This window comes from Salvelinus sp. IW2-2015, linkage group LG9 (assembly GCF_002910315.2).
Source record: "Salvelinus sp. IW2-2015 linkage group LG9, ASM291031v2, whole genome shotgun sequence".
Taxonomy (NCBI): Eukaryota; Metazoa; Chordata; class Actinopteri; order Salmoniformes; family Salmonidae; genus Salvelinus; species Salvelinus sp. IW2-2015.
Genome location: NC_036849.1, coordinates 31778311 through 31803644, shown reverse-complemented (window position 1 = coordinate 31803644; position 25334 = coordinate 31778311). Strand labels below are relative to the sequence as shown.

The following is a 25334-nucleotide window of genomic DNA, read 5'->3' as shown; positions in this document are numbered from 1 at the left end:
TATAATCAGGCCCCATATTTCAGCATCTGCTATAATAACAGTCCCATATGTCAGCCATCTGCTATATATAACAGTCCCCATATTCAGCCATCTGCTATAATAACAGTCCCATATTCAGCCATCTGCTATAATGAACAGTCCCCATAGTCAGCCATCCGCTACAACTAACAGTCAACCATATTCAGCCATCTGCTACATAACAGTCCCATATTCAGCATCTGCTACATAAAAAAAAACAGTCCCATTCAGCATTGCATACTAAACAGCCATACGTTGCTACAATAGTTGAATATTAGTTCTCGCCTCTTACGATAAAATCAGCTTCATCTGCTACATCTAACAGTCCCCTATTCAGCCATCTGCTACAAATCAGTCCCATATTCAGGCCATCTGCTACACTAACAGTCCCGCATATTTCAGCATCTGCTAGCACTAACAGTCCCATATTGCAGCCATCTGCTACGCAATAAAGTCCGCCAAATTTCAGGCATCTGCTACATATACAGAGTCCCACATGAGATTCACTTGCTTACATAACAGTCCCCATATTCCAGGTGATCATCTGCTACACAATACAGTCCCCATCATTCAGAACATCTGCTACACTAAACAGTCACTCCATATTCGCCATCTTTGGCTACCATAACAGTCCCTATTCAGCCATTCTCACTACAATAACAGTCCCCATACCAGCCTCTGCTACAATAACAGCGCCCATATTCAGCCATCTGCTACAACAGTCCATATTCCAGTCCATCTGGCTACAATTAACAGTCCCCAATATTAGTCATCTGCTACAATAACAGTCCCCCATATTACAGCCAATCTGCTTTACAATAACAGTCCCATATCTGCCCAGTCTGTCTACACAATAACAGTCCCATCTTCAGCCAGTCTGCTATTACAGTCCCCATATTCAGGCCATCTGCTATAATAACAGTCCCCATATCAGCCATCTGCTACAATAACAGTCCCCATATTCAGCCATCGTATAATACAGTCCCCATATTCAGACATCTTGCTACAAATAACAGTCCCCAATTCAGCCATCTGCACACTAACAGTCCAACCATATTCCAAGCCATCTGCTACAATAACAGTCACCATATTCAGACCATCTGCTACAATAACAGTCCCCCATAATTCAGCCATCTGCTACAAATAACAGTCCCCAATATTCAGCCCATCTGCTCATAACGACAGTCCTCCATTCAGCTATCTGCTACAACTAACAGTCCCCATTATTCGCCATTCTGCTACCTAACAGTCCTCATATTCACGCCATCTGCTACAATAATACAGTCCCCATATTCATGAGCCCACTCTGCTACAATAACAGTCCGCCATATCAGCCATCTGCTACATAACAGTCCCATATTCAGCTATCTGTCTACAATAACAGTCCCATATTCAGCCATCTGCTAACACTAACAGTCCCCATATTCGGCCATCTGCTACTATAACAGTCCCCGCAATACTGCTACTGTAACTTTTTGCCTTTTTGATTCACCTTGGAAAATCCAATGGCTCTTATCTGAGGACTGTTTATCCAGTAAGAGCTGGCCAGCAGTGTTAGCCAAGGAGGAGTCTGAACCTATGCTGTCTATTGGTTTCTTCCCAGGTCCGGTTTCTCTCCCCGCCATGCTCGCTGTGGCCCCACCGGTGGCCCCCCCTGCCCCTATGGCACCTATGGCTCCACCTCCTCCACCGGGCCCCCCGCCTCCGGCCACAGTGCCACCGCCCATGCCCCCCCCACTACCGGTTGGTGGAGGGCACGGGGGGCCTCATTTAGAGGGGGCAGGGAACGAGRTGGCGCAGCCACTCTCAGGACTGGCTGCTGCCCTGGCTGGAGCCAAACTCCGCAAAGTTGCAAGGGTTAGTATCTCAGCTTAGACTCGGATCGTGGTGAGTYGAAATAAAACATTTTGAAAKGGGGAGGTACTACCTGAACWTGTCCGATAAGAAACATTCATTTTTGTTTCCCTTTCCAATATTTTTTAAAATGTTTTCATATGATGTACCCCACTTGAACAAGACCACTCATATCTATGTGGAAACTGCTTGGACATTCAAACCATTACYTATACACATTACCTGTTGGTTGGCTTCTATAAAGAGGGAACTTATATGGCAGCCATTGTTGTGTCCTCAGGATGAGAACAGTCCGCCGGGAACAGGTGTAGCCAAGAACGATGGCAACCGCTCCAGTGGAGGGGAGGGGCTAATGCAGGAAATGAACGCTCTTCTAGCACGCAGGTGAGAGGAACACAACTGTGTGTGAAAGAACGATGAAATCGAATTTTAATTGAACTGAAKATCCCTATCCTAACGATCACAGCACAAGACCTGTGTATCATTTTGATAAAGAATATTCTGGAGTTGAGGATTTTAATTGAAGATTATCACAAAGAAGGTATTACTTGATGTGATAGGCTACTAGCCTGTGAAATACCACTAGTGATTTGCAACATTTGCAACAGTTGTCTTCTCCATTAGCTTTGTATCATCTCTAATTGCCTGAATTTGCTTTTCCTGCAGACGGAAAGCCTCAGAGAAACCTGAAGAGGTAATGAAAAATATCATTTATAAAGTTCAACTGGGTGGGTCTATCCAGCTACAATAATTGCATTCAATCAATCTAAAGATGATTTAGCACACACACACACACACACACACACACACACACACACACACACACACACACACACACACACACAGATCATCCATTTTGATTTTCCATTACAGGAGGATCCCAAGCCAGGGCAGAACTCCACAGGTAAACACACTCTTTTTCTGACCATTATCTTTGTTATTGGCTGCATTGAGCCAGGGTGCTTTATAAAGTGAGTCTCTTATAATTATGATGCTCTATTTTGCTTTTTCTCTATCACTTTCTCTCTAGATGCGGGGAAGAATCCATGGGACCGAGCAAACTCTGTAGACAAGACCTCACTGGTATCAAGGTGAACATCATCTGTTTTTGTATTTATTTGTATTTATTATGGATCCCCATTAGCTACTCTTCCTAGATGCTCCCAAACATTTAAAAAAAAATCAATCCGATTGCCCTTTTTCGGTTGTTGCAGTTGTCACGGAGATCACATTCAAAGTAAACAATTAAAATGTCGGCTCAATTTAAAATGACCTTTTAAGGCCTTGATTCTTTCACTGTCTGAATTGAAACCTGGCCGTTAGTGGCACAATGAGAAGGGATGTAAGAGGTATATGGAATATATATATATATAGGATATATATTTACTCATCTGAGGTATGGTAACTGTTTAACTTGGTTCTGGATCAGTTTGTGTAGTTTAGCCAACTCCTATAGCAGTTGTTTGCTAAAAAGCACAAACTGATCTGGGACCAGGCTAACACCACTATTAAATATTGGAGATATATTGAGAGGTTCATATTACATATGATAGTACAAAGCATTCTGTTCTCTGAGATGAGGAAATATGATATGTTCTAGAAGTAAAGTCATGGCTGTTTGGCGTATCTACCCTGTTGTCATTGATGATTGTATTCAACTACCAGCTGGGTCTTTCCACCAAAGAGTGCCTTTTGCGTCCCTTTTGATATTTAAAGTAGAAATTGTGCACCAATATTGAATTTTTAAAAGCCTGTTATATTAAATGAATTCCTAAATGGTGAAATCATAATGTAAAAGCAGGTGAGCTGCTTCTACTCTTTTTGGAGATTTTCTGGTGGAAAACTGAGCGGGTTGAGCATAACCCATAGATAGACAGGCTAGAAATGTTTACCTAAACAAATACTTTTTGGGGTGAAGCTTGTGTTCAATTGCCCTTCCCTGTTGCACACAAGCTTCCATTCCCCCTGTCAAAAAAAGGATGGATTTATGGATGATTTAAGAAATATTCAAGCCTGTTACTTTATTTGGCACTTGCTATAGTCATTATTTATTTATTTTTTACTTTGAGATGGGAAAACTTGTTTTTATGAAGTTGACCATGTGCTCTTTATGACATAATGTTAAAATGTAAAATAAATAGTTTTTCCTTCACCAAATTACACTACCCAAAAGGCGCCCAATTGGGTGGGAAACCAGAAATAGCAATGGCCATTTGGTGATAAGATAAAGGCTTGGCAAATGAATCATGGACATAGTTAAATACAGAGATAAAGCACACCCCATAGGTATATTTTAGTGTATCARCAGCCTAATCAGGGGAAACAGAAACCGTGGGAGTGTTTGCTTATTGCATTGAGGAAGCTTGTGATGCAGTAAATTTAACAGCTTGGCAGTAGTAAACAGTGAATGGATGGCTGCCTGACATTGTGAACCCCATCATGTAATATAGATAAGATACTGTCCATCTAATAATCAATCATGAAGGTTGATGTCACTGTCATTACCTGGAGAAAACATAACTATCTACTCTATATTTTATATATAAAAATATATATACTTTATGTACTGTATATTTTATATATAAAAATATATATACTTTATGTACTGTATATTTTATTATATAAAAATATCTATTATTTAGTACTGTATATTTTATATAAATAAAAAAAATATATTAACTTTGTACTGTATAATTTATATATAAAATATATATACACTTTATGTACTGTATATTTTATATATAAAATATATATCACTTTATGTACTGTATATTTTTATATTAAAAATAATATTATATCATTTATGTACTGTATAATTATATATAAAATATATATAATTTATGTACTGTATATTTATATATAATATATATAATACACTTTATGTACTGTATATTTATATATAAAAATATTATATAGAAGTCTTTATGTTACTGTATAATTTTATTTAAAAATATATATACACTTTATGTACTGTATATTTTGGGTAGTTTACTCTGAAAGTTCTAACAAATTTCTATTTATTGATCATTTAAAATCGTCCCTGTTGTTTATGTGGTTTTGCAGGGTGCGACCAGTGGGCAGCACTAGTGAGGGAGAACTAGACTTTGACAGGATGAAGCAGGTATGAAGCTCATTTCACAACTGTTCTTCAATTGTTCATGAAAGAAAAGTATTGTGGAAGAAACAGAACATGTAAAAAGGTTTGTTTTTTTAACCCCCACAGGAAATCTTGGATGAAGTTGTACGTGAATTGCAGAAGGTGAAAGATGAGATCATTAATGGTAGGTGACAGAGTGTTAACGCATTGGGTTATGTTACTCAAAAAAAGGAAGCATTGCTTCAGTGTGCAATTAACCTGCAAACCAACTAAGGTCATTCTTATTCATTTTTTATACACTTTGTATAGTCCAATTTAGTTTCGGTTACAGCAAACAAAGCTATCCTAATTAACAAAGGTATCAAAACAACAAAGCTATCCTAATTAACAAAGCTATCCTAATTAACAAAGGTATCATAATGAAGTATGTCCTAAGAGGATGGTAGGCATGCAGTTGATCTGTTTACTAATTCATAGTAATCCCTGTTCCTTTTGAAATAGACAAAGGTTCAGTGATAATGCCATCTCCCCCATCCTCTGTCTACCCAACACATGCACACGCACACACACACAATAACAAGGCACTATTTTCTCCATGTTGTCTTCTCTTTTAGCCATTAGACAAGAAATTGGTCGAATCCATACATGTTAATCTGTGGACAACAGGAAGTGCTGGAGTATGAAGGATAAGAAGATGTGCTGGAAAGGAATGTTATCAACGTTTCTGTGACGCTGTGAAAATATTGCTGTGACGCTGCAGAAAGGTTGAGCCAACATGGAGTCTGCTGTGCAGAACAGAAAGGTGAAGAAGAAAAAATAAGTTGGAGAAAGAAAGTGACTGAGAGAGAAAAATAATGGTTAAATGAACAAAGGATGTGCGGACGGAAGGAAGCTTGCACCTTTTTTATTTTATTTTCTCCCATTTCTGTGCATTTCGAGACAGTCCAGTTTGCAGCTCTCAGTCTGTTCTAAGTCTTACAAAAGAAAATATTTTTGTTTTCTAAGTTTTTACCGTTTTATTGTTGTATTWTTTTRTTTWAACTGTGARTATTTTATTATTCATACCATTATATATAMAGAGAGAGAGACAAAAGACAAAACTGTTGTTCTACTTTGGCGGGTTCTAGAGGAAACTTGCACACCAATTACATCAGCCTTTTATATTTTATATGATTTACTTTATCCTTGGGTGTTTGACCAGCACGTATGGCACATACTATGCTTTAGTCACCTGACCTTAGTTTTTAAAAAGCTTTTTATCTATTTACCAGTAACAGGGCAGTGTTCATTGGGCCCCAAATGGAAGAAAACTGACAAACAGGGAGAGACTACTGTTCTCCATTGAAAAAAGTTTTTTAAAATATGTTCCATTTTGTGCCCTAATAAAACACAACCCCGGTGTATAAAAAATCACTGTAATTTGGGGATCATTCACAAAACGTACCAACAACTGTAAATTCACCATCTACGTATTCCCAAAATAGATCAAATGATCCCTAGGCTGCCCCTACGAAACCCAGAGGAACCATACAGTAGTCTATATCAGAGGTGTCAAACGCGGTCTTCAACAAGGTCCGGAGGGTAGCACTGAAAATMWGTTATATTTCCTTGCTGTCAAAYTTTGCACCACCCCCCCTCCCCCTCAGAAAAAAATGGTCTGTCTATCGGTTAGGGACTTCGATGCTGCCCGATTGTCTAGCTTTCATTTTGGTGATTATTAGCGAGTTGGACACAGTCAAGAAACTGTATGAATGGAGGTCCATTATCATTTATACACAGTTTCGACTTGGTTTTAGTCATTTTGTATTAAAAAAAAATGTAATATGCAAAAAAATTATTATTTGTTTTTACTCAAACCACCCCTCACGGACCATATGTTTGACACCCCTGGTCTATATGGTTTGGTCCGGTGTATTAACCATGCATTTATTTTTTAATTGGGTTTCAAAAATGGTGGTACATTTACAATGGTGGTTTGTTTTTTTGTGAATATCCTCCTTGCTATTTAAAGTAACTGTCCAGTTTTCAATGAAATATGACCTATAATTACAATATCAATGAAATACTTAAATTACAAAAAGCATGTTAAAAAGCAGCTTTTCTGTGTTGGAATGGTGTGGGCGTATCTTAACAGAATGGTGTGGGCGTATCTTAACAGAATGGTGTGGGTGTATACCGATCATTAAAAATATTCACCCGAGTAAACCGCTGATTGGCCAGCTCAGCCAATGAGGCAGGATGACATCATTCTCTATGAGGAAATAACATTTTTTAAATCGGTCTGTTTGAGATACAAGTTTGAGGTGGGGTTTTTGAAGTGTTTTTTTCCCTCCAATTTATGCTTTGGCCACATACGAGTGTAGGATGAGTCATCAAAATTATTTGGATATGATTTAACAGAATATGGACATTTAAAAGTGAGATTTTCACTGGACAGTTACTTTAAGGTTGAACTTGAATTTGATATGTSAAAATGGAGCRAGTTGCAAAATTAAAAGTATACATAAAATCAGTGCAAATGTTATTTGTGATGAAAGGAGAAAAAMAATATTGCAGGAAAATATGATTGAATATCGGTTGTGACATATTCACTTTGACTAAGTTCTGAATTAAATTTCAAAAATCGGAAAGTAAATGAATTTAAACCAAACCATAGACCTGTCTCTTGTCTACAGTATGGTGTGTTTCATTCATCAATTATTATGACAATAAAAAAAAACATTTTCCATCAGATGTTACAATAGTAAAAAAAAAAAATACAATGTACACGTAGGCTATACAAAACCTGATATAGAAGTTGTGCTTTTGTTCTTTAAAATAGCTCTTGTAAAGAAATACCTGTTACATAGTTCTAGCAGATTTATATTCACACACAGAAACCTCACACATGTAATAACATAACTTTTTATTAAATTACATTTCTGTTAGAAACATTGTTAGCAATATTATCTATTTATTTTCTTGATTAAAAACAACTTTTGTGTGGTGAGCATCAAACAGAGCTTCACTGAAATACAGCCTGCAAGGTAAGTTTTAATGTTTCATTCTCRGCACTGTTCTGCACACTCACAGTATGGTAAACCTAATGATTGACATTGTCTTTTGCCTGCCCACGTGTGCTATTGTCAAGTAAATCACATGATAAAACGAGGTGAAAAGGAGCCTGGGGGGCCACTGTCTGAAACCAATGTTTCACTATGACAATCAGTAGCACTGAATATTGGGGAAAGTGTTTTGATGTGGCACCTACTCCTGCTTGACCAGCTTATATTCCCGCTTGATCCTGGTGTAGGGACCGATGCTGTCATCAAAGACAAAGTCCCACAACACCCGGGTCCAGGAWGTGTGCTGTGGTAGAGAGTCGTAGTACTCAGCTGCCATCTTCTTCACCTGGCACAGATAACAGATCAGTTAGAGGGGACCTCTGTCAGCACGAGGAGCCAACAAGTCATGTCAGACTGCAACARGTCCGTTTATTATTTGAGGTTGATAATGACTTGTAATTCCAAGGTAACAGCAAATATCACTAGGGCTTGTCATTTAGAAGGAGAATCATCATCTTTCCCCACAACTGACTAAATTTATAGGAGGTGCACACATTTTCTGGAATTTTCTGAGGACAAAGAAAAACACCCACAACAGTTGACTTTAGAGTGCTTGTTTGTAGAGGTTAGAAAGTGTAAAAAGATCCTATTTGTCTCAGGCATTACACCAATAGTTAATGAGTTATAAATTCAGGCCAGTCTTTTAAGCAATACTTCCAGTTGAAACCAGTGGAGGCTGCTGGGGGGGAGGACTGCTCATAATAAATGGCTGGAACGGAGCCAATGGAACGGCCTCAAACTGTGTGTTTGATACTATTCTACTCATTCCGCCACCMGGCATTACCACGAGTCCGTCCTCTCCAATTAAGGTGCCACCAACCTCCTGCGGTTGGAACGCCTCTCTCATCTYCTATCTGATGACTCTCCCATTGGGGACATTGTTAAGAGCATTATCTTGAGACAGACATCTGAAACCAGTGATCATTTCCCTTAGCCACTGATCAAGTAAGCCACATACAGGTGTACAAAACTTTTTTGGGTGGGGGGGGGGTTGGTTGACCTAAAAACATGGTACAATATTGAGATTTAATATCAGACCTAAAATCATAGTTGACCTAAAAATTGTGGTCCGCAATCAACACTGTGTTTGAGATTTCAACTCACCTGAGGCAGCTTACTGCCAGGTATACTGGGGAAGTCATGGTGCTCCATGTGGTAACCCACGTTGAAGGTGATCCAGTTCAGTGGGCCGTAGTAGGAGTATGTCTCGTGGCCCTTCAGGAACATGTAGTGCTCCGCTATAAAGTGTCCAGAGATGGGATGTAGGCCCATGCATAAAATGGACCCGGCTATGAGGTAAACAATTGGCTTCAGCCCCCATAGGTAGAATATCACAAAGTTCACTGCAAATTGAACAGCGGCATTCATCATCTCTAGTCTAGAGACTGGCTTGGGGTTCACCACTAGAGGGCGCAGTGCGTAGAACAACGGCTGGAGGAAGAGCCACAGGACCTTCCGCAGGGGTGTGCAGAAGAACCAGCCCTCCGCGTCTGTGGGGATGTCCACATCTAGGCCGTCGCCACCCAGGTAGCGGTGGTGGTCGATGTGGTACTTCTTGAACGAGGCCGAGTAGGGCAGTCCGATGGGGAGGTTGGCCCATATGGCGAACCAGCGGTTGAGGCGCGCCAGCTTGTTGCCGAACGCAACGTTGTGGGAGATATCGTGAATGGCGAGGGTCAGCGAGTGGTTGATGCAGCCGCCGAAGCCGTATGACCAGAACAACACCCACTTCCAGGGGAGGTCGTGGACCATGTAGCAGGCCAGAAGCTGGGTGAGGACCATCCCTGTCACCACCCACTTCAACTGGGGGTCAGGCCCCATCAGGGACTTGATCTCTGGGTATTTTGCTTAGGAGGACACAAAAAAATGAAAAATAAGTCACAAGATGAGGCTGCATTGTAACAGTTTCTATATCGTTTTTTTTTCTCTCACACAAGTTGATTCGAGGATAGACATCAGATTGGTTCGTACACTTATTTTCTACTGTTCTGAATTGGAGGAGCCCATTGGCTAATGCAAATGTGGTCTGCCACATTGCTTTCACWACATTTGCATAACATCAGCATGCAAACTGTTCTGAATCAAATTTTATTAGTCACATGCGCCGAATACAACACMTGTAGACCTTACAGTGAAATGCTTACTTACGAGCCCCTAACCAACAATGCAGTTAAAAAATATATAAGAATAAGTAATAAAAGTAGCAAGTAATTAAAGAGCAGCAGTAAAATAACAATAGCGAGACTATATACAGGGGGGCACAGAGTCAATGTGCGGGGGCAGATGTTTGTTGAGGTAATGTGCACATGAAGGTAGAGTTATTAAAGTGACTATGCATAGATGGTAACGACAGAGTAGCAGTGGTGTAAAAGAGTGGGATGGGGGACAATGCAAATAGTCTGGGTAGCTATTTGACTAGGTGTTCAGGAGTCTTATGGCTTGGGAGTAGAAGCTGTTTAGAAGCCTCTTGGACCTAGACTTGGTGCTCCGGTACCGCTTGCCATGCGGTAGCAGAGAGAACAGTCTATGACTAGGGTGGCTGGAGTCTGACCATTTTTAGGGCCTTCCTCTGACACCACCTGGATGGCAGGAAGCTTGGCCCCAGTGACGTTCTGGGCCATACACACTACCCTCTGTAGTGCCTTGTGGTCAGAGGCCGAGCAGTTGCCATACCAGGTAGTGATGCAACCAGACAGGATGCGAAGGGCAAYGAKACTCTGGAAAACAATATTGMATAGTGCCTTCAGAAAGTATTTAAACCCCTTGATTTTTTCCCACAGTTGTGTAACAAAGTGGGGTTAAAATGAATTGTCTTTTTTTCCAAAGATCTACACAAAATACTTAAATGTCAAAGTGGAAGAAAGATGTGTTTTATTTTTAATTAATACAAATATAATATAGTTTGGTTAGATACAGTTGAAGTCAGAAGTTTACATGAACTGAGTTTAAATGTATTTGGCTAAGGTGTTTCACAATTCCTGTAATTTAATCCTAGTAAAAATTCCCCGACATAGATCAGTTAGGATCACCACCTTATTTTAATAATGTGAAATGTCAGAATAATAGTAGAGAGAATGAATTATATCAGCTTTTATTTCTCTCATCACATTCTCAGTGGGTGAGAAGTTTACATACTCTCAATTCGTATTTGGTAGCATTGCCTGTAAATTGTTTAAATTGGGTCAAACGTTTCAGATAGCCTTCCACAAGCTMCCCACAATAAGTTGGATGAATTTTGGCCCATTCTTCCTGACAGAGCTGGTGTAACTGAGTCAGGTTTGTAGGCCTCCTTGCTCACACACGCTTTTTCAGTTCTTCCCACAAATMTTCTATAGGATTGAGGTCAGGGCTTTGTGATGGCCACTCCAATACCTTGACTTTGTTGTCCTTAAGCCATTTTGCCACAACTTTGGAAGTATGCTTGGGGTCATTGTCCATTTGGAAGACCCATTTGCAACCAAGCTTAAACTTCGTGACTGATGTCTTGAGATGTTGCTTCAATATATCCACATAATTTTCCATTCTCATGATGCCATCTATTTTGTGAAATGCACCAGTCCCTCCTGCAGCAAAGCACCCCCACAACATYATGCTGCCACCCCCGTGCTTCACGGTTGGGATGGTGTTCCTCAGCTTGCAAGCATCCCCCTTTTTCCTCCAAACATAATGATGGTCATTATGGCCAAACAGTTCTATTTTTGTTTCATCAGACCAGAGGACATTTCTCCAAAAAGTACGATCTTTGTCCCCATGTGCAGTTGCAKACCGTAGTCTGGCTTTTTTATGGCGGTTTTGGAGCAGTGGCTTCTTCCTTGCTGAGTGGCCTTTCAGGTTATGTCGATATAGGACTCGTTTTACTGTGGATAAAGATACTTCTGTACCTGTTTCCTCCAGCATCTTCACAAGGTCCTTTGCTGTTGTACTGGGATTGATTTGCACTTTCCGCACAAAAGTACGTTCATCTCTAGGAGACAGAACACGCCTCCTTCCTGAGCGGTATGACGGCTGCGTGGTCCCATGGTGTTTATACTTGCGTACTATTGTTTGTACAGATGAACGTGGTACCTTCAGGCTTTTGGAAATTGCTCCCAAGGATGAACCAGACTTGTGGAGGTCTACAATGTTTTCTGAGGTCTTGGCTGATTTCTTTTGATTTTCCCATGATGTCAAGCAAAAAGGCACTGAGTTTGAAGATAGGCCTTTAAATACATCCACAGGTACACCTCCAATTGACTAAAATTATGTCAATTAGCTTATCAGAAGCTTCTAAAGCCATAACATAATTTTCTGGAATTTTCCAAGCTGTTTAAAAAGGCACAGTCAACTTAGTGTATGTAAACATCTGACCCACTGGAATTGTGATACAGTGAATGATAAGTGAAATAATCTGTCTGTAAACAATTATTGGAAAAAATTACTTGTGTCATGCACAAAGTAGATGTCCTAACCGACTTGCCAAAACTAAAGTTTGTTAACAAGAAATGTGTGGAGTGGTTGAAAAACGAGTTTTAATGACTCCATCCTAAGTGTATGTAAACTTCTGACTTCAACTGTAAGTATTCAACCCCCTGAGTCAATACATATTACAATCACATTTGGCAGCAACCACAGCTGTGAGTCTTTCTGGATAAGTCTCTGGATTGTACAATATTTGCACATGATTCTTTTTAAAAATTCTTCAAGCTCTATCAAGTTAGTTATTGAACATTGCTAGACAGACATTTCCAAGTCTTCCCATAGATTTTCAAGGCGATTTTAATTCAAAACGGTAACTACAGTAGGCCACTCAGTATCTCCCAGTATCTGTTGGAAAGCAGACTGAACCAGTTTTTCCTCTAGGATTTTGCCTGTGCTTATTTCTATTCCATTTCTTTTCATCATAAAAAACTCCCTTTCCGATTTCAAGCAAACTCATAACATGATGCAGGCCACCACCATGCTTGAAAATATGTAGAGTGATACTCAATGGTGTGTTGTGTTGGAGGGTCAGAACAAAAAGTTAATTTCTTTGCCACATTTTTTGAAGTTTTACTTTACTGCCCTGTTGCAAACAGGATGCGTGTTTTGGAATATTTTTTATTCTGTCCAGGCTTCCTTTTCACTCTGTTATTTAGGTTAGTATTGTGGAGTAACTATAATGTTGTTGATCCATCCTCAGTTTTCTCATATCACAACCATTAAACTCATAATAATTCTAACTGGTTTTAAAGTCACCATTGGCCTCGTGGTGAAGTCCCTGAGCGGTTTCCTTCCTGTTGGTCAACTGAGTTAGGAAGGACTCCTGTATCTTTGTAGTGACTGGGTGTATTGATAAACCATCCAAATTGTCATTAATAACTTCACCATGCTCAAAGGAACATTCAATGTCTGCTTTTTTTTACCCATCTACCAATAGGTGCCCTTCTTTGCGAGACATTGGAAAATCTCCCTGGTCTTTGTAGTTGAATCTGTGTTTGAAATTCACTACTCGAGTGAGGGACATTTACAGATGATTGTATGTGTGGGGTACAGAGATGAGGTAGTCATTCAAAAATTATGTTAAACACCACTATTGCACACAGCATGCAACTTATCTGACTGTTAAGCACATTTTTACCCCTGAAGTTATTTTAGGCTTGAAATTATTAGGGGTTGAATACGGACTCAAGACATTTCAGCTATTCATTTATTCTAACATTTGTAAAAATATCTAAAAACATGATTCCGCTTTGACATTATGGGGTATTGTGTGTAGATCAGTGACACAAAATCTACATTTAATCCATTTTAAATTCAGGATGTAACCCAACAAAATGTAACAAATGTCAAGGGGTGGGAATACTTTCTAAAGACACTGTACATGATGTCATAGTAAACCCATAGTCTCACCTACCTACAGTTCTCCCTTCCATTTGACAACTTACAATTTATATTATTTGTCTGGAAAATCTAATTATTCACAATTTTTGGGTGAACAGGTTCTCAGAAGCCCTTTGATGATGTGACGGCAAGTTTTACATTTCCTGCATTCATTGGTCCAATGACCCTTCAACTAGCCACCTGTGATTTGTTTTAAATGCAAAATACACCCTTTACCACTGTCTAGCGGAGTTATACTCTAAAAGTGTATTACAGAATATGGGAATTCATAATGTTGGGGCNTTTGTTTTAAATGCAAAATACACCCTTTACCACTGTCTAGCGGAGTTATACTCTAAAAGTGTATTACAGAATATGGGAATTCATAATGTTGGGGCAAAACTAATGCATTTCCCTACTGCAATACAATTGTAAAAAAGTTGCASCTCTTTTGCCCTCAGGTCAGCCTCAATACGTTGAGGCATGGACTCAAGGTGTCGAAAGCGTTCCACAGGGATGCTGGCCCATGTTGACTCCAATGCTTCCCACAGTTGTGTGAAGTTGGCTGGATGCCCTTTGYGTTGTGGACCAAACTGTTGAGCATGAAAAACCCAACAGCGTTGCAGTTCTTGCCAGACACAAACCAGTGCACATGGCACCTACTACCATACCCCGTTCAAAGGCACAATTCTTCTGTTATCCATTCACCCTCTGAATGMCACACATACACAATCTATGTCTCAATTGTCTCAAGGCTTAAAAATCCTTATTTTTACCTGTCTCTTCCCCTTCATTTACACTGATTGAAGTGGATTTAACAGAGGACATCAGTAAGGGATCACAGCTTTCACCTGGTCAGTGTCATGGAGAGAGCAGGTGTTCATAATGTTTTGTACACTCAGTGCATATACAGTATATGGGTAATATTGATAAATTGATAAACAAGCAACAAATAAAAATATGATTAAAATTAAAACCAAGATGACTGCATTAAAATAGAAACCGTAGGCTATATAGGCCTATTTTAATCATATTTAAAAACATTTCATGTTCAATCAAGACTTTCAATCGAGACTTTTATTTCCCTCACCAACTTTAAACATCAGCTATCTGAGCAGCTAACCGATCGCTGCACATAGTCCATCTGTAAATAGCCCACCCAATCTACCTACCTCATCCCCATACTGTTTTTATTTTATTTACATTTCTGCTCTTTTGCACACCAGTATCTCTACTTGCACATCATCATCTGCTCATTTATCACTCCAGTGTTAATCTGCTAAATTGTAATTATTCGCTCCTATGTCCTACTTATTGCCTACCTCCTCATGCCTTTTGCACACACTGTATATAGACTTTTTCTTCCTACTGTGTCACTGACTTGTTTATTGTGTTATTGGCTTGTTTATTGTTTACTCCATGTGTAACTCTGTGTTGTTGTCTGTGTCACACTGCTTTGCTTTATCTTGGCCAGGTCGCAGTTATAAATGAGAACTTGTTCTCAACTAGCCTACCTGGTTAAATAAAGGTGAAATAAATATATAAAAAAATTGAGTTCTATTTTGCTAGTTTTAGGCTAGGCTACTGTCTATAATTTGTCATAATGTGTAGCCAAACATGATGTGCCAAATCGGTGATTTTAGGCATTTTATTGGGTAAGCATTAGAATATGCCTTGTCAATATTTGCAGCCGTTGGTGGTAATATTTGTCTAGGAGCGGATCTGTAGTCAGTATTGTGAAATAATTCAAATGTTAAGGTAAGATTTGAATGAAGAAAGCTGATCCGAGAGCAAAGCTCCCGTTCTTTCGATTCTATCAGTATCACACGCTCCAACGAAGCGACCGTTTTCTCTGCGTAGTGTATTGGGAAACGCATGTTACATAGTCGAACATTGCAGGAAGACGCATTGTTAAAAAACACTCTTAAGCCTTAAATCACTATTGGGAAACCGGGCCCAGATTTGGAAGTAAACTTGATTAAATTTAAAAACATMACTTTTCAAAATACTTGAAACCATGAGACAAGCAAAATTTCAATAAAAACCCAAATGAGAGGTTGATCGATAAACAAAATAAATTCATGAAACAGAAAAGTACGTCMATGAATGCATGTATGTACGTAACAGTATGGTGTGATGGAGCCAAAACACCCTGGCTAAAATACAATACCACCACCAGCCGGCTGGCCACCTCTCTCATTGTGAGCCTAATTTCCTCAGTCTAAAGTCCTGCTGGACAGCACAGGGTATCATAAAAACAAAATATTTTAATAATTTAGGAACCAAGCAACGGATCACGATTTGGTCTTTTCATTCACGCCAATGGAACGATAAAGGGGAACACGCCCCTTTAAATACACATATGAATCATTGCAAAAAAAATGTGTTTAAGTTAGACGACTTCAAGGATGAGCTCGAGAAAATGTTGATTGCTCAGATATTAGACCAAGTAAGACACAATAATAAAAGTATGTATTGGGTCTCGTTCCACCAATTGACACCCACCATCTCAGATTGTACTGAAATCATTTATGTTGTTAGAAACAGATAAGATGAGTATCCCCCCCCCCCCTCCCTCTGACAAGTAGAATGGATCTGCGGCTAAGAGTATTATATATATACACATCCTATATGTAATGTATTCCCAGTGGGTATTGGGTGAGGCTTTTCTCCCTGTTCAAAGAAGTGAGTCATTGAGGTTAAGTCCCATCCTGTATTCAGATTCCAACCAATAGACAGTTCTGTTCCTGCTATTAGGTGAAATAGCAGGAACAGAACCCCCCCCCCCCCCCCCCCATGTTAAAGAGATAGTTGATCTAAATTACAAAATTGTGATTGGTTTCCTTACCTGTGTGACAACAACCATGCTTTGGTTTTCTTGGCCACTATTTCAAATGCTAACTTTTACAATTTATTTGGATTCCTCATGTCTCGTCTTACTCATTGTTAGAAAGAAAGTTTGGTCCAAATCGGATGTAAGGTAGTATATTGATTGAATATTATATGAATCCTAGAAGTAAAAAATTGCCAATTTGGGTGAAATCAATTACCTTAATTTCTCAGATATAAAKTTATATTTCAACTAAATAATGTTGCAGGAATGCTAATCCTATCTCTTTCTAAATACAGAAACGATTTCAGAACAATCTGAGATGTGGGATGTCATGGCTTGCTCAAATGACATAGGAATTGACCCTCTTGAAAAGCCAGATTGGTGGTGCCTGAAACATTACCACAGTGTGGGCATTACAGCTGTTGTATAATGATAGAACATACCATCTGCATTCTGGATGGAACGAATAGAAAATATAATGACTAATTATTCTCGTTATGGCTCGTCTGAGGGTCTGACCTGTGACTTAATGGTTGGTGACTATCATGCTATCCTTTGTATCAGTCTTTGACATTGGGCCATTAAAGAGAAATGTGTCTTGTTACCTAGCAAAGCCAATGGGCTTAGTCAGCTGCACCTGTTATTATCACCATGTTGCCCATTGTTCTACATGTCAAAAAGATAAAACAGGGAATCGGTTTACATCACAGGAGGTTAGCTGCATCTTAATTGGGGGAAACGGCTTGTGCTAATGGCTGGAGCAGAATAATATCAAATACATCAAACATGGTTTCCATGGTTTCCATGTGTTTGATGCCGTTCCATTCACTCCGTTCCTGCCATTATTATGAGCCGTCCTCCCCTCAGCAGCCTCCACTGGTTTACATATGAACGGGAGGACCCCACCCTCTGATTGTCAACCATTTTATATAACTTCATTTGTTTAGGGTCTTAATTAAGAAAGAGATCCACTGTTGATCACTGTCAGCTTCGATTTTTCAAGTATCATAATGACAATACTGCCATTCCTTTGCTTTCATTGTGCTTGTCATCACAGACACACACACACCTCTATTGTGTAAGCAGTTTTATTACACAAGATAATATTACATTATGAAAACATAAGAAACTAAAAGTAGGACAGGTGGTTTTGTTTTGCAAATCTAGTAGGCTGCTTTTTTTCTTGTGAAAAAAATTGGGAGTCCATATTCCCTTAAGTTTCAGCATTGGCAAATAGCCTAGTACTGTAGGCTATCTCTGCGGTACATCATGGTGAATGAGTTGGGCTACTCCAATAAATCATATGCTGCCAGGGTGTTAAACTCCAGTTTCACTGCATGAGTGGTTGTGTAACCTTTATTTAACTAGGTAAGTCAGTTAAGAACAAATTCTTATTTACAATGACGGCATACACCTGCCAAACTCAGACGACGCTGTGCCAATTGTGCGCCGCCCTATGGGACTCCCAAACACGGCCGGTTGTTATACAGCCTGGAATCAAACCAGGATGTCTGTAGTGACGCATCAAACCCTGAGATGCAGTGGCTTAGACCGCTGCGCCACTCGGGAGCCCKAGAAATTGTTGCGACATTTCTGACAGGTAAGACGTAAGCTGTTCATTTGAAAACAGGTAAAACCGGATACGATTTTAAAAGAAGACAGTAACTTTGTATTAGCAGTACAACTTTACTTTAAACCGTAGTTATTTCGTTTACGTTTTAAGACAACAGCTTACCTAATATTTCTTTTCTTCGTGAAGTATGAGGCTGATCACTGTAGACCCATTCAAAGTCTCCCCGTTCACCTGTCTTATCCATTTCGATGCTCTTCATGCCCGCGGGAGCGCAGTGGCAATGCGTGCCTCACCTACACACACTCCTTTAAAAACACACCCTCTCAAAGGTAAAGGTGAAAGGTGTGCGACCAAAAAAAGCTCCTCCCCAGCCGAGTAATTCCTGTGTTTTTCAAGTTTAAATAAACGTTAATACACTGAGGTGATCGAATTCAGTAGGCAATATTAATCTATACCCATAAACCAAAAACACAGAACAGCAAGGATTTACAAAGAATACAAGCATAGGCTTTGAGGAAAAGGCAAGGTTATATTAACTACCKATGTTTAGTTTTCAGTGTTTAAAGGGGCTCCACAGTAAAACCCTTCCATATCAATGATAGCCTGTGACATTAGGCTAATAGCTTTTATTTATTTTTAAACTCCTTCAATTATAGATATAACAGAATATTGTTGCATAACTTTGTAAATTAATCTCAACAAGATGCATGAGTTGATTATACACATTGATTTTAATGCATTTTCACGAATCCTTTATTGCACAAACAAACACATAAACAACCCAATACAGTGACATCAAATCAGATCAAACTTTATTTGTCACATGCGCCGAATACATGTGTAGACCTTACCGTGAAATGGTTACTTTACAGGCCCTTAACCAACAGTGCAGTTCAAGAAAGAGTTAAGAAAATATTTACCAATTTACCAAAAAAGTAACACAATAAAATAACAATAACGAGGCTATATACAGGCTGTCTCTTATACACATCTAGATGTGTATAAGAGACAGGTGCAGGGGGGGGGGTGAAGTGACTATGCATAGATAATAAACAGCGAATAGCAGCAGTGTACAAAACAAATGGAGGGGGGCGGGAGGGGTTGTCAATGTAAATAGTCCGGTGTCCATTTGATTAATTGTTCAGCAGTCTTATGGCTTGGGGGTAGAAGCTGTTAAGGAGCCTTATAGATATTGTGACAATAAATTAAACTAAATTCAATGTCAATTTGTTTGTGTATATGATGCATAGTGGGTAAATGTTGAATGACTGACTGATCCACAAATAATAGTAGTTATTTATGATGCAAGGTGATTGTACATCAGTCAGTCGGCATTCACCTGCYCTGATCATCTGCAATGTCGTACAAGCTCCTCAGCCCAGGAGTTGCTGATGCTTGCCAGATCTTACAACGCCTGGATAGGTATTTTAAATATCAGCTAACCACATATGTTATAGCAATCTGTCAATCGATGACGTTGCACGCAACAATTGGTTGACGATGCATGCAACGTCTGAGCAGGGGAACCCGACCTAATGCCGCGTTCCCTCATGTCAGAAACTCGGGACCTCCAAGTTCAAATGAACGTAAATTATTTGCGTAGTCATATTGGTCGATTCTGGTACCTCCCAATTGAGAAACTCGAGATCCGACTCTACCGCCTAGGTTAGCCAGTCATAAATTCCGAGTTTTCGACATGACAAGAACGCGGAATAAATCTGTAACCCATGAAGTCTCGCGAGACTATGTAGCCAAAGCGTAGTGGCGACGGGAGTAGAACAGAGTGGAGTTTGTTGTCGAAGAAGGAGGAAGGCAGTGTAGAGGGGGGGAACTGCTATAGAAAACATAACTGTGAGGAATTTAGGGTTTTCAATATGGCATCAGGTGATACCCTGTACATCGAAACGGACGGCTCGGAGATGCCATCAGAAATAGTGGAACTCCATGAAATCGAAGTGGAGACCATCGAGACAACAGTTGTTGGAGAGGACGACGATGAACAGCCTATGATCGCTTTACAGCCCCTCGACTCAGATGATCCACACTCAATGCATCACCATCATCAGGAGGTAATATTGGTGCAAACCCGAGAAGAGGTGGTTGGTGAAGATGATTCGGACATGCACGGGGACGATGATTACGAGGACCAAATTCTTATACCTGTCCCAGTCCCTGCCGCCGAAGAGGAATACATCGAACAGACTCTGGTGACTGTCGCTGGGAAGAGCTCMGGGCGGACGAAGAAGGGGGGAAGCGGGAAGAGAAATAAAAAGAACTACTTGGGTGCACCGGAGTCCAGTGGTAGAAAATGGGAACAGAAACAAGTCCAGATAAAGACTTTGGAAGGAGAGTTTTCGGTGACGATGTGGGCATCGGGTAAGTTTCGAGTTCTGTCGAAAGTGTGTTCTTGCAAGCTTGCCACCTGCATTGTTCTCACTGTGCATTCCCTGGAACTAGGCCTCGTACGGACGCTGGCCTCTGGCTAATTTCAGTAGAATTCTGCACTGTTTTTCACGTCCGAATTGCGTSCAGTGTATTTGAAATGTTTTTGTTTTTATGGGAAGCCATGTTTTATGTGTTGATGGGCGCCGCCATGTTCCCCTGGACCAGTATGGCGGACCGAAAAAATGGCGTTGATTTGTCCGGGGAAAGATGGCGGCGGGTGGGAGCGAGTGCGCTGCTGCTGGCCCCGGAGTAGGCCGCTGTGGCGCAGTTCAGCACAGGGCCTCGGCTCGAAGRTCTCGTCAAGAGCGGGGGAGGGTAGCGACTAGCAAGATGTCACAAGACTGTGTGGATGTGCTACTGCTAGTTAGCTTTCAAATCTTGTGGTTACAATAATGGCATCTCAATAGTTTGATATTTTAATCATTACATTTTTAGCAACGTTTGCATTGTTGCATTTTTGATACAGACCACCCTTAGATTGGCTTTCGTCAGACAGTTAACGTTAGCTAGCTAGCTAATTTGTTTAGCTATACTGACAGTCTGTAGCCGACTAACCTCAACAATTTACTATGGTGTTGAGCGGCGACTAGTCTTGCAATTTAGCGACTAGAATTGGTATTAAATGGTTACTACGTTTATTGACCTGTTATTTAGCTAGCTTTCTAAATTAGCCAACTCAACGATTAACGATGGATTTCAGTAGCAACTAGAGGGGGTGGACTGGAGTACCAAGATCACATAAAAACCTTTTTTTCAATACAAATCTACGGCTATTCCACACATTCTATAAAACATAGGGCCCTTCAAATGGAACTAGCCAAAATGTACATTCACTTTATGTTCAGCTGTTCACCAATAGCATTAACACAATTAAGCTCCACAGCCTTTATATATTTTCCCGGTGGTTGTGCACCATGGTTGAAATGCTGTCACATTCTCTGTTGATTGGTATTCTAATGGCCAATTTGGGTCAGACATCACAAAACATATACCTGTGCGTCTGTTTTAACTCTGCTCCTGTGCTCTGTCTCAGATGACAAGAAGGATGTTGACCATGACACTATGGTAGAGGAGCATGTCATTGGGGATAATTCTCCTCCCGATTACTCCGAGTACATGACAGGGAAGAAGCTCCCGCCCGGGGGCATTCCAGGGATCGACCTGTCAGACCCCAAACAGCTGGCAGAGTTCGCTAGGTGAGTTACAGACATGTTCATTAGTCAGTCACTCCAGGATTCTGCAATCTCAAAAAATGTATCAAAATCAACTATTCCCCGCATATAATGCAAAGGCTTGCAAATTTGACCAATCACTGCACKATTTCAGCACAAAACTGTCAGATAATCTCAATATTATTGRATAAAACCGTCCCATGTGTATTTGTGTGATATTCCAAATGCCTGTATCGTAATAATAATTTTTTATGAGTGTTTGTCCGCTTGTTCTCATGTTGTCTTTTTGGTCTCATCTCCTTCSCTTTGTCTGTACTGTGTGCACCTTCCTATATACACCAGAMATCGGTGTATGTCAAGGTGCTCATGTCTCCTCCCATTGTTAAGGAGTCGTTGTCCCAAAGGCGGGAAGGCAGGCAACAAGCTTAGGTCCAAAATAAGTCCATAGAAATTTTGTCAAGAGTGAAACCTCTGACTTTGCCTCCTCTCTGTTTACACACACACCGAACCCCTCAATCACTAAGCCCCTCCCCCTGACACTCAGACAACAAAGATGAGAGATCACTTCTTCCTCTTTGACAAACCTCTTTGAGGTTTCAACTCGCTATTTGCATTTGAGGTTTGGTCCAACAGAATCAGACAAATATGGACATCGAAACACATCGAGACATTATTTTACTGTAATAGAGAAGTTACCTTTTCTACTGATATCCTTTTCATGAATGGTCTGCTCTGTGCACAATTTGAGCAGTTATTTCTAAAATGGGAGTATCAATTAACATTGATTCTGGAAAATGTATGCTCAGTTTGTCGTGTGTGGCATTGGGGTTACCGCTAGCAGCATTTTAGCCAAYCACTGTTATACTAGCAGTTTAGTATGTGTTTTATAAATGTGRAGTAAGCATAAAACACAATTTTATATAAGGAATTGGCAACTCGTTCTCATTCTGAGAAATAAGGTAGYCATCTTAACAAAGTGGACAGGCTAACGTGCTGTTCAAACAGTTGGAGATGGATAGAAGGGTGTGTTCATAACAATTKAACTGTTCTGCCTTGTTAGCAAATAGATCCAAGTTGGCTAAACTTGAAATAAAAACATTAGCTGGCTAATCACMAGCACGTSGGKTTGTGRTTGAGAGATGGTTGATAAGACCTGTGTTCATTTTCTATAGTGCCTGCTACGAGAAGTGAATGTGCATRATGCATGGTTCTGGTTAAATTTGTAACAAAAATGCAGTTTTCATAGACAGAAAGCCAGATCAGTAATTATTGCAAAAAAAACGCAGGTTAAACTATTTAGGTAATATAGTTAAATGATTAGTGGGTCTTATGGAAGGCATATATTTAAAATGTTTTTTCTGTTGCGTCCCTATGTACTATTAGAACTGTTTCCCGTTGAACTCCGCAGGTATGGAAAGAATGCGTTTCCCAAATGCGCTTTAGTACAGCTTGAAAATCCCCCCAAAACATTCCTTACTCCAGGACACTTCAATGGGTGACTACCTAGGACAATAAAGTAAAAGGAGTACTCTGTCTGCATTGATATGAGACATACAGACACACGTTTTCACTATATACAAAAGTATGTGGACACCCCTTCAAATTAGTGGATTTGGCTATTTCAGCCAAACGTTTGTATATGGAGGTTGCATGGCTGTGTGCTCGATMTTATACATAGTGTATAATTTTTGCCATTTAGCAGACACTTTTATCCAAAGTGACTTAGTCATGCATAGATTTTACGTACTGGTGGTCCCGGGAATCAAACCCACTATCCTGGTGTTACAAGCYCCATGCTCATCCAACTACAGTGGACCACGATCTGTCATGTCTTGCAGGATGAAGCCACGGAAAGTCAAGGAGGACGACTCTCCCAGGACGATAGCTTGCCCCCACAAAGTACGTGTGCTCTACTAGTCTAACTGGTATTAGAGAGAGAATGGTAAGACAGCCACTAGAACACAATGGTAGACGCCATAGAACCTGGTAAGCCCAGCCAAGAACCGTGTAAGAGCCTAGAATCCCGTGGTAGACGCCTAGAACCCGGGAAGACAGCCCTAGACACGTGGTAGCGCCGAACCTGGTAAGACAGCCACTAACCCGTGGTAAGATAGCCTAGAAACGGGGTAAGACGCACTAGATAACAACGGTGTAAGACAGCCACTAGAACACCGTGGTACGACAGCCACTAGAACACCGTGGTACGACAGCCACTAGAACACCGTGGTACGACAGCCACTAGAACACAGTGGTACGACAAGCACAGTTGTTTGTGTGAATAATGGTAGTCAACTAGCCGCTATGCTCTGTGGATGCCTATAGCTTATTAGATTTTTAGATGCTCTGATGTGGACCAATTTGGTTTTGTCATTTCTGAAGTTACACTGTGAGTAATTGCTACCTTTTGCCTCTGCAGGGATGCAGTAAAATGTTCAGGGATAACTCTGCAATGAGGAAGCACCTGCACACCCACGGACCACGTGTTCACGTCTGCGCCGAATGTGGAAAGGCCTTTGTCGAAAGCTCCAAACTGAAGAGGCATCAACTTGTTCATACCGGCGAGAAGCCTTTCCAAGTATGTTTCCCCCAGCCCCTTCAAAATGGCTTCTTAATGAGAGATCTACTTCTACAATTTCTTTTTTTWKTTTTTATAATATGTTTATTATTTTCCAATAAAAATAAAGTAAAAAAGACAGCAATACAAACAATGACATTCATTGTACTGTTGAATGGGATGGCCAATTTAGAGGACAAAACAAAAGTTAACTCACACATACACAAAATAAAACAAAATCCTATTAGGTGGTACATGTATAAGAAGACAGCATATAGTCTACTTCTACAATTTCACTGTATACATTTAGTTTGAATCACAACACTTACAGCTTAATGTCCTACATGGCATGTATATGACCATACACCCATAGGGGCCCAGCAATGCAGCCTTGTAATAAAGTCTACRCTCTTTCTTCTAGTGCACATTTGAGGGCTGCGGAAAGCGGTTCTCCCTGGACTTTAACTTACGCACGCACGTGCGGATTCACACTGGAGACCGACCCTACGTCTGTCCGTTTGACGGCTGCAACAAGAAGTTTGCCCAATCCACCAACCTCAAGTCTCACATCCTCACACACGCTAAAGCTAAAAACAATCAGTGACTGTGAACCAACCCATATCTTCACCACGGCAGAAGCGTCACACCCCCTAAGAGCTATGAAATCCCCTTTGTATTGTTTCTAGGSAAATGTTTTGAGAGAATGACCTTACTGACTTTTTGATATGTACAGAGATGAAAACGACGAACTCTAAAGACGCTTCACCCCACCCCCTCACCTTCATCTTGACACGATCCCCAAGGAAAAGCATAAAGTTTCTCCTTGTAAAGATGTTGATTTCTTGG

At 40.3% G+C, this 25334-nt stretch overlaps 2 protein-coding genes and 1 pseudogene across 2 annotated transcripts; 2 read left to right on the top strand and 1 right to left on the bottom strand.

Moving 5' to 3' along the window:
- LOC139028221 (ena/VASP-like protein) overlaps positions 1-7624 on the top strand; it is a 72002-nt pseudogene extending 64378 nt beyond the window's left edge.
- A 235-nt stretch (positions 7625-7859) lies between these two features.
- Positions 7860-18610, bottom strand: degs2 (delta(4)-desaturase, sphingolipid 2). Its single transcript, XM_023994935.2, has 3 exons — positions 18480-18610; positions 9178-9920; positions 7860-8359 (listed from the first exon to the last, which is right to left on the bottom strand). The coding sequence occupies exons 1-3, from the start codon at positions 18574-18576 to the stop codon at positions 8216-8218; spliced, it is 984 nt and encodes a 327-aa protein (XP_023850703.1). The 5' UTR covers positions 18577-18610; the 3' UTR covers positions 7860-8215.
- A 1472-nt stretch (positions 18611-20082) lies between these two features.
- Positions 20083-25140, top strand: LOC111968951 (transcriptional repressor protein YY1). Its single transcript, XM_023994934.3, has 5 exons — positions 20083-20693; positions 21796-21958; positions 23773-23833; positions 24351-24509; positions 24910-25140. Exons 1-5 carry the CDS (start codon positions 20192-20194, stop codon positions 25090-25092), a joined length of 1068 nt encoding a protein of 355 aa, XP_023850702.1. The 5' UTR covers positions 20083-20191; the 3' UTR covers positions 25093-25140.
- Positions 25141-25334: the final 194 nt, after the last annotated feature.